The sequence below is a fragment of the Epinephelus lanceolatus genome, chromosome 9 (genome assembly GCF_041903045.1).
Source record: "Epinephelus lanceolatus isolate andai-2023 chromosome 9, ASM4190304v1, whole genome shotgun sequence".
Taxonomy (NCBI): domain Eukaryota; kingdom Metazoa; phylum Chordata; class Actinopteri; order Perciformes; family Serranidae; genus Epinephelus; species Epinephelus lanceolatus.
In genome coordinates, this window is record NC_135742.1 from 41,394,740 (window position 1) to 41,405,005 (window position 10,266).

The 10,266-nt window shown below is 38.7% G+C and overlaps 1 protein-coding gene across 1 annotated transcript in view; it reads left to right on the top strand.

Annotated features, from left to right (window-relative positions):
* The window catches only part of arid3c (AT rich interactive domain 3C (BRIGHT-like)), a 124,297-nt gene extending 114,236 nt beyond the window's left edge, over positions 1-10,061 (top strand). Inside the window, exon 8 of the mRNA XM_033619158.2 lies at positions 1,814-10,061. Coding sequence (XP_033475049.1) covers positions 1,814-1,995 — 182 coding nt within the window. The 3' untranslated portion in view covers positions 1,996-10,061. The remainder of the gene's footprint in view (positions 1-1,813) is intronic.
* The last annotated feature ends 205 nt before the right edge of the window (positions 10,062-10,266 follow it).

The window sequence follows — 10,266 nt, forward strand, 5'->3', positions numbered from 1 at the left end:
GTAGTTATATACTTTTTTTACCCGATACGTAGCATTCGGAGGGTTACCTGTCGGGTACTGACATGGAAGCTAAGCAATGTACTGCTGTGGAGGGGGCTGCGGTAAATGTATTTTAGCCACACAAAAAAAAATACAGTACGCTATATTTGAATATTTGCTTCACTTTACCTTACACACTAAACAATTGATGTTTTCAGTAGACACATCAATATCGGTGGACGCCATTTGATTTTATGCATATGACACAAGGATCTTCTACCTGGAAGTTACTATAAATAAACATTGTGATTCAGTCTATACATTTCACAACTGGTGTAGTCTAATGTGTTTTTTCAGCAAACTCATCTCAGTGTCCCTGGGTCAGATAAGCTGTTTGCAACAGAAGAGTTTTTGATATTACCACCGGGAGGAAATTTTCTAATCTTACACATAGTGACTTCAAAGAGCAATTTAAAACATAAACCATTTCTTGGAGTTAGTAAATTCTATATACAGTCACTTCATCATACTTAACACTGATTCTGGTCCAGCCAGTTTATTGCCTTTTCACACAGAAAATCTGTCATTCCTGTCGTCTAAATGAAAAAAAAAAGAGAAAAATTGCAATATGGCCTTCCACACCTCCAGAGTGCAAGGCAATGTCCTGTTGACTCTCACTGTATCCGAAATCACAAACTATGTACTGCATATCCAATATGTGTACTATAATTTAACATACTTCTGTGTGAATAAACAATAGTACTGTATGTAGATTGTTGGTCACATTGAGCTGTAATTACCATGTCCCTTCCTGAGAGCCTCCTTGCCAGTCGAAGATGCGTAACCATGATAACCCATGCCATCTTCAGCTCTATCAGCAATTTAAAGTAATTTAAAAAACTTAAATTGAACAGTTATTGTTGTTTCAGAACTGTCTTGATTGCTCTCTGTGACCATTGTTGTACTGCATTGCATTGTGGGATATTTATGCCAATGTAGTGGTCAGTGTTTGCATACTGTAATATTTCACCAGAATTAGTATGCAGTTTACATACTAATGGTTTCATGCCAAGATTTTGGCCATACTGAACATCTTGCATATGTTAATGTACTGTACTATGTAGCATGTTTGTATGGGATTTTGGATGCAGCCTTTTACTCTGAAGAGATGAGTTGTTTTTTTTTCTGCCACAGACTGTGGGAAGTCTAGATACTGCATACAGTCTCTGGAGTTCTTCCAGAATTCATGGAACCATGCTCTCAAATGTAACTCTCATTTGGAGCAGCAATTTCAAAAGACCTCGACTGACATTATTTCGAGCACAGTTATTTGTGTGTGAAACGGCAGGAAATGCTGACATACAGCAGTACTAATTAAAAGTGAGACTGAAATGCATCCTGTTCAGACAGGTTAGATTAAGCAATGCTGGAGCAATATCACACCTGCGAGGAAGTGGGAACGTCAGTGGTTGTCAGGGGTAACCACAGGATAGGGTCCTGTTTTTCTTTTGTTTGTTTTTTTGTGACGAAAGTGTTAAATTGCTCTTGAAGTTCTATTAATTTCTGAAATGTCTGCACTGTACAACTGTAAAACTTAAAACACATGAAAAGCAGACCGAGTGCATTAATTTAATTCGATTCAATTCTCCATACATAGGGTTTCTTCCTACACTGTTTTTAAGGTAAGACAAAGATAATGGTGGGCAGTACCGTGATGCCATTTCTAGTAAACAGGCTAAAGATACATAAAAAACAGTGGCATGGTCCTTTAAGAACTGAAACCATGGACAGTGTGGAGTACGAGGCTGACATAGACTTGATGTGTGCTCTTCAGGTGTCCTGTTTGCTCGGCAGTCGGCCATAGCGGCGATGACGGGACACCGTGGGAAACACAGCAACTGTCAGACTCAGGGAAAGACCAGTCCCACACAGTTCCAGCCCTCCTGCTCCTCCTCCTCCTCTTCCTCGTCCTCCTCCTCTTCCTCACTCCATGGACACAGAAACTCCTCCCCCTGAGTTTCCTGTCCCTCCTCACCTCCTCTTCCTCCTTCCATTGCACCAGGAAGGAGATCCATTCTGTTAAAGACACCGAGCAGTTGGAGACATGATCATCAGACAAATACCAGTTGTTTTAAAAGGCGGCTTTCGCTCCATCCACTCCATCAGATTCCTTTAAGGTCAGCTAACAACAGATTACAAAGCAGCAAACATATGTACAGGCGAGAAATCTTCCAGTCGCCCTTTCCCCCACTCTCCCTGTTCTGAATTAACAGCGTGTTTCAAGGACATTTAACCTTTGTGTGTTACCTTTGTCCTTCAAGTCGTCAAAGACATCTGTGCAGTGTGGAACACTTCAAAAGCATGGTTGCCCATCAGTTTAAGGTGCAGCCTGGATGAAGCCAAATGAAGACTCCCTCTTGTGCACCATTTCAATCAAAAGATGAGGCCACTGAACAGCAAGACCTTACAGCTGTTTATGCTGACCTCAGAAACTCACTGCTTACAGCTGATACCAAAGAAGAGAACAAATCTAAACTGGTTTAACATGTCCAGCATTTACAGTAAGCCTTAGCGGTAATGATCAAAACTGAGGAATATTGCAAAAATACCAACAGACACATCCAGAGTGGAAATCATCATGTATTCTGTAGAAAGGCTGTCCAGACTCCTTAATAGTATGGTCTCATGTTCAATTTGACAGTTGGTTAATGATGTTTCAACATATAGTCAACAAGGCTAGAAAGAGTGATGTGTGTGTACATCCACACAGTTACATTATATGTGGATAATGAGAGGAGTTTACTGACTGAGTCTCTTCTTTTGAACACAGTCAGCTCAGTCCACAGACAATCAGCAACATGTTAGCTAACTAGTGAACAGGCTAATGGAACCAAGCATACAAGGTTTTAGTTAACACACAGTTCTGTACACTAGTAACAAACACTATGTCCCAATCCCATATTGTAAAACTAATACTATACATATACACCGATGAGCCAAAACATTAAAACCACTGACAGGTGCCATAAACAACATTGATCATCTTGTTACAGTGCAATGTTCTGTTGGGAACCCCGTGAGGATCGTGACAAAGAGCTCAAGGTGAAAACCTGGCCTCCAAATTCCCTGTATCCCCATCTGATCAAACATCTGTGGAATGTACTTGTACCCTACCTCACAACCCACAGGACTCAAAAGATCTGATGGTAACTCCCCAATGCCAGGCCCCAGAGGACACCCTCTAGAGGTCCTGTGTCCATGCCTTGACAGGTCAGAGCCAAGTTCGGTCCAAGAAGGACCCACCATGTATCAGGGGTACCTCTGCGGTACCAGCACATCCCTCAAATGTTCAATCAAATCAGGATCTGAGGTATTTGGAGGCCAGGTCAACACCTTGAGCTCTTTGTCCCGGTCCTCTGGTCATTCTTGAGCAGTTTTTGTGGAGTGGCATGTCGCATTGTCCTGCAGGGGGGTTCACTGCCTTCGACAACTGCCATTGCCACGGGGGGGTTTATTTTGCAACGGTGTTCGGGTGGTTGGAGCATGTCAAGTAGCATCCACATGAATGCCTGGACCAAAGGTTTCCCAGCAGAACATTGCACTGTAACAAGAGGATCAATGTTATGGACTTCACCCACCAGTGGTTTTAATGTTTTGGCTGATCTGTGTATATGTTATCTGGATCAGATTAAACTGTCTGGGGGTCCTGGGCTAAATTCATACAGAGTGCTCCAGGGATGACAGTTTTCTGAAGGCCTATGCAGAGATTAGCATCGCCCTGGTTCCCTCGACAGAATATAAGCTCTGTGGCAAACAAAAGTGTATGATACTAGCAAATTGTGTTTAGCAAGATAATCTTCCCAAATGAACACCACTTTTATGATTTTTGAAGAGTAAATGCAATTGCCAGAAGTAAAAAGATTGACGTTAGACCCTAAACAAACTTCACTACGGTTATATGGCTTAACGTCGCAACCACAACGAGGCTGTACATCTGTGTTGGGTGTGATGACATTCTGTAGTCTCATTTAGCCTCTTGTTAGCAACCACCTTTTTAAAGACACATGAAAGCTTCAGAATTCATGAAGGAGGTATTTACTGACATATTTTATGTTGTAGAACAAAACCTGAAAGTCTCTTTTTTCAGGCATCTAACCAAAAAAATTAAAAAAACCCGAAGATGAGGGAATCAGGAGTGCTAAAATGCTAACTGATTTCTGGGTTTTAGGACTCATCCCTGCACCGCTCTATTCAGGAGCCACTTAAGGGAACTTAAACTGCATTCACATGGACAGTAGACAGCAAACAACAGCAAGACAGTAAAATTAAGTAAAACTGGCAAAGAATATCGGCAATGGTAATGGCAGACAGCATTTCTGTCCGGAGTTAAAATATGTGAGCTTTTTTCCATCCTTCACAACAGAATTTATAACCAATTTATAGCCAGACTCACAAGAGGAGAAAACACGGTTCAGCTCTGCATTTACTGGACATTACTATAATAATTACATAAAATCATAGACATGAAATAACTATATTTAATACATTTTATTCCATTCTTTGTAAGCAATACAGCATCAGGATTGCAACATATCATCATGCATGTTTTGTTTTACTGTCCTGCGACTCCCTCAGGCTGACTCAGAGGGTGTTGTCTGTCTGCTGTCCACTGATTTTATGTGAACGCAGCATTAGCATTACAGCATTTTTTTGTCTTTATAGTGCTTTAGTTGCCACACAGATAACCTGGAGCCTCTGAGGTTGCTGGTCACTGGGGCAGTTGCCAGCTCTGCCCCACTAAAACACACAAGAAATTGAAGAAATGAGGAAATGCACATTTGCAGAGTGAATAAATCTGAGCTCAGAACACCATTAGAAATTTCAAATTAGAAAATGTCACCAAAGATTTATTACTTACAACACCAACCAAACGTTTTCTGCATCTCTCCAGATATAGACATACATATTTTAAGAACTTGATACCAGACACCACGTACAAAAAAATAAAGGTTTTATAGGCCCTGGTAAGACATTACAAATATTACATTTTTGTGGTTTGACTTTTTTTTTTCTTAAAACAATATAATAATTGACCCTCAACAGTTTACTACAGATCTCTTTTATAACAGTGGTCTATCAGGAAAATGCTTTTTGGGCTGCATTTGTTAATGCAGTACTGACAAATTGCAAGCAGGGCTTCTTGCCCAACATATATGTTATGTTGTGTATTGCAGTTAGGAACATCTTAGGAACTCTTTCACACAGTTAGGATGAGTTTATAATATGCATTTGGGACACACTTAGCTGGTGTACTAATCAGATGTATTGTCAACAACTATGATAGTTAGCTGACCATCATTAGCTGAACAGAAGGCTGCTCACAACATAAATATAATCTTTATCCCCCTAGGTTCTCTTCTGCTGTGATCATAAAATAAATGGCGCTTGATTTTTATATGAGATATTCCTGATCACAAGAATATGTCATTTGACCATAGAATATTTTTTTTTGGAAGAGAGATCACAAAATACCAAACCAAAAACTAGTTTTGAAACAAACTTGTTAGTCACAGAAAATCTTTGTCATGATGACAAGAAAAGAACATTTTCAAAATCCCGTCCTCTCTGCCTTCCAGTGTACAGAGACAGTGACAGTGTAAATTGATGTGATGGCAAGCATTGTTCCCGTCCAGTGCTTTCCTCATTCATTACAGTAAATATTGCAATCGACATCATTGCTCCACAGTTGTGGTTGTGGTCAGAAACACTTACAAAAATGTCTGCTGAGGCTGAATGCGGTGGAGCTGCAGCACATGAGATTGCATTATTCTTTGAAGAAATCTTCTGCAACGCATATTGACTAAAGCCAGAACCACAAGCATGGAGAAAATAATCAGTGGTGTTTGTTAACATAAGAGAGAAGCACAAAGCTGATGTGACAGAGCATTGGGAAGAAATGAATCATGAGAGTTCTCGTATGGCATTGCATTCATTATAGGAATGACAGAGTAGAGCACTTCAGCCTGTAGGCAGCGAGTTATCAGAAATAAAGGAGGTGACAACAGGACATACAGAGACATGTAGTCCGTAGGAAACTGTCATCAGTCACTCAGTAGTTTTATATTGTGAATAGAGTCCAGGTTTCTTTTTCTTTTTTTTTTTTTTTTTAGAGATGCACTTGTGTCTAACATCACGGAGCTTCTTCCTCCCTCTCTCTCTCTATCTTTTTCTTTCTTTCTTTCTTTCTTTACATCTTTCTTTCTCAGTTTTCATAAAGATATCAAAATATTTTGTTTATTGTGAAGGGAAATGGGAACCAGTTTGAAGATATGTGGGTTTTTATTAAGTCTGTAAAAGCATTTCATTACAGATTTTATTTATTATGTTTTATATTCCTGCAAATGTTGCATTTAGCTCCACCACTTTGTTTGCAAACCCTTTTAAAGAGTCTTCTTGAATGCAGATACCTCACCAATCTACCTGTATATAGTCATAGTAATGTATGAATACAAGATATACCTCATAAATTTCATTTATTTTTTATTGTACAGCCACCTGAAAACCAATGTTTTACTGCAACAGATCACTGGATTTTTTTTTTTCTCTTTTTTCATATTTTGTATGATTATACCAAAGAAGGGAATATTTTATTGACACACATCTACCTCATTTGTTATAGACTGTGCCAACAAGCATGTCCACAATCTTAATTGTCAGTGTATTCATGGTGTTTCATATCCATATATTTGTGTGAACACAAAATGCTTTTCAGTCAAAGAAAAGCAACAATCGATTAGAGCAGGGGCGTAGGACAACGGGGGGGAAGTGCAGGGCTCTCATGTGAGGGGGGCCCACCATGAATGGATAGGTGTGGATGTGGGCCTATGTACAGGGTCCAGGATATTGTGGATATTGTGCTACGCCCCTGGATTAGACTAAAGAATTAAGCAACATGTTCAAAGTGCTTTTAATGTTGGGTGTTGTGCCGGCGCAACAAAACAGCCTTTTGTGAAACACAGCAGGGACACTTGTCAAAACAAATCCAATCTGCATGAAAACCTGGATATACAGTAAAAGGAAGACAGCACCATGTAACAATGAATGGCACAGATTTGATATTGTCCCATCAGCACCTGTAAAATATGACAAGCCCACTTCTGTCATGGTTTGCACTTCAGGTCAAGAAAAAAACTGCTATTTTTTGGTCCCAGCTCGGAACCAACTTGTCAGGTTACAAACCAATTTATTTTTTGGTTGAAATGTTCTGTACAGCTCAACAGTAGGTGTGGGAACCAGAGCCTAGGGTTGCAGCAGTATACCAGTTTCAAGGTATATCGTGATACGAAAATTGATGGGTATCACACTGTCAATATCTCCTTATCAATGAACTGAAAGTTTTTACACACACTTCCATTAGAAAAATAGTTTAAAGTTTCAATTATAGTAATAAAACATTTGTTCAATCAAAAAGCCCTTTTCAGTCCTTTAAGGGTTGTTCTGACAGATAATAATTCTGTAATACTGTGGTACTGCGAAATCGCAATACTTGCTTAACGTAGCAACCCAAACAGAGTCCGTTTGGAGCAGAACCCATTCCATGTTGGTTGAAAAGAGCTGAGACTATACTGTCACACATACTGTCCCTGGAGTCAAGATTAGAACCCAGCAGAGAAATGGATGGGCTAATGTATCAGCCAATATTAACTAACAGCCCATTGTATTATGGCGGCTGATGATTGTCTGTTTTCTGGAACAAACAATAGTCTTTAGAACCCACAGGTGCACATAGACACATGACCACACATTACTATAGAATACTGCAGGTATTGCTTACCAGGAAAAGGGGCTTGGCATTGTGTGTTAGCATTATGAAAACAACGCCAATGCAAAGTCTATTATAAACAGCTGCAGTTTGGTTAGGTTTAGGAAAAGAAAAACACTTGGTTAGTTTTTAGGGAACAAAAAAATACTTGGTCAAGTTTAGGAAAAGATTGAGGTTTTGGTTAAAATAACTATGTATGGGATGTAAGTGACTAAACTTGCTTTGCATGGTTATGTCAAGTACCTGCGTAAAGTACTTTGAGTAGTTATGTAAAGTCTGTAAAGTCATGTAATGATGTTAACCCTGGACACAAAGCGCGGTCTCCTGGTTGGATTTTCTCACTTTTTATACTTAACAAGTGTATCCACCACAACAGATGATCCTCATTGACTTTGCACTGGCATTGTTTTTGTGTAGTCAGCACCTAATTTTAACACATTTTGTTTCTGCCACCATGTTAAGACTTTGTGTCCATTTTATGTATCCTTTGAGACTGGGCTGGAATTTTGCTGTGGATCTCCATGGTCCCCAGACGACAATACTGATGATCAGGCCAAAATTTCTGTTTGCACGAAACATCAACAAACTGGTTGAAATTAGTCCACTGAGCACATTCATGTTACCCAGAAGATAAACACTAGGGATTGTCATGACGCCATGAGCGTTTGTGTACTGCCACCTCTGAGTTGCTGTCGTCCTCTCCTAATCTTGTCGTCTTGTTTTTCATGCAGACTTTTCACAGTTCTTGATTTCAGATGCTATGACTAGTTCAGTGTCATGATGACAGTGTAATGCTCCAGGCTGATTACTGGTGATAAAGCTAATAATATATTGTGTGTCTGTATGTATAGATGGTGATGTTGAAAATGTACAAACAAAATCTTGCAGCAGAGGACAATCCTCAGCCAATAAGATGAGCTGACTCCTCAGCTGTCAGTTGAGCTGTTGAAGGTGTTTGTGCTTTATAATTCTCATGTTTACTTGAAATGTGTTCTTTAGCAATCAGACAAGTCTGCAGGTCAACACAGCAAAGGTCCAAGGAAACAATCACTTCCTTATACACAAACGTGGTGTTGCATCCTTGAACACTGAAACAATGATATCAGCTAAATGTTAATGGACTTGAATACTTTGGTCTCAAAGCAGCTGGACTAGACAAATGTTTAGCCACCCATAACAGAGTTGCAAAGTGGGAGAAGTTATTCGAAGCACCCAGGGTTCTGGAAGTAAAAGAGTTGGAGCTCTTCTAGGCTTGTATAGAGATGAACTCTCCTGATTAAGTCACCAGTATAAAAAACAATAACAATTATGTCAGAAAATATTCTTTTTATTAAAAAAAGTTATAAGCCTGGGGACATAAGAATCTAGGGAGATGTGTCAACTACAACTCCTAAAGCCTTTCAGTAAGAAGCATCATTAAATATTGGACTTACAATTCTGTTATGTGTTGGTCACTGAAACTCAACCTTAAAGGAATACTTCACCCACAAAATGACAATTTGTATATCAGTTACTCACCATATGTTGTGCTAAATCCATTATTTTAAAAAGTGTTTTTCTCCCATGCCTCCACTCTGAACAGACAATCTGAATAAGGCGAACATTTCTCATGAACTGAAGTAAATAGGGACCACATTTAACAACAGCACAACTATTTCAAGTCTAATTTATCCAATAGCATGCTCAGTACTTCCCATAGATGCATTTTCACTAAAATTATACAATATATAACAACTCTGCAATAGTGAGTGTGCCTGAGTATGTACATGCCATGAACTTCGCTTGAGCAGAGCATGTGTGCTCAGCCACGCTACTCAGCCGGCATGAGACTGTTTGTACTGACATATTTTAAGTCATAATGTTTTAGTGAAAATGCATGTGTTTTCGAAGTATTGAGCCTATGACTGGATGGATGAAACTTGGATTATCCTGCACGAGTTGTGTGAGAGTTTGTAAAAACATGTTTTGATACAGATTTGCCGTTGTTGAATGTGGACCTCTATCACTTTAATACATAAAGAATGTTCACCTTTTTTGGATTCTCCATTCAGAGTGGAGGTATACAAGAAAAATAAAGTTTTCTTCACAAATTCAAGGAAACATGCAGTGAGTAATTGATATACAAATGGTAATTTTGGGGGTGAAGTGCTCCTTAAAGATTACAATTTTAGATTGCACAACCTTTTTTGGAAGACAATGACAAAAATGCTCCCACCAATAGGGCCATCGGGGATAAGAAAAAAAAAAAAAAAAAAAAAAAAATATATATATATATATATATATATATATATATATATATATATATATATATGTGTGTGTGTGTGTGTATATACACACACACACACACACACACACACGTATATATAAATATATATATATATATATATATATATATATATATACATACACACACACACATATACATATATATATATATATACATATATATATATATATATATATAT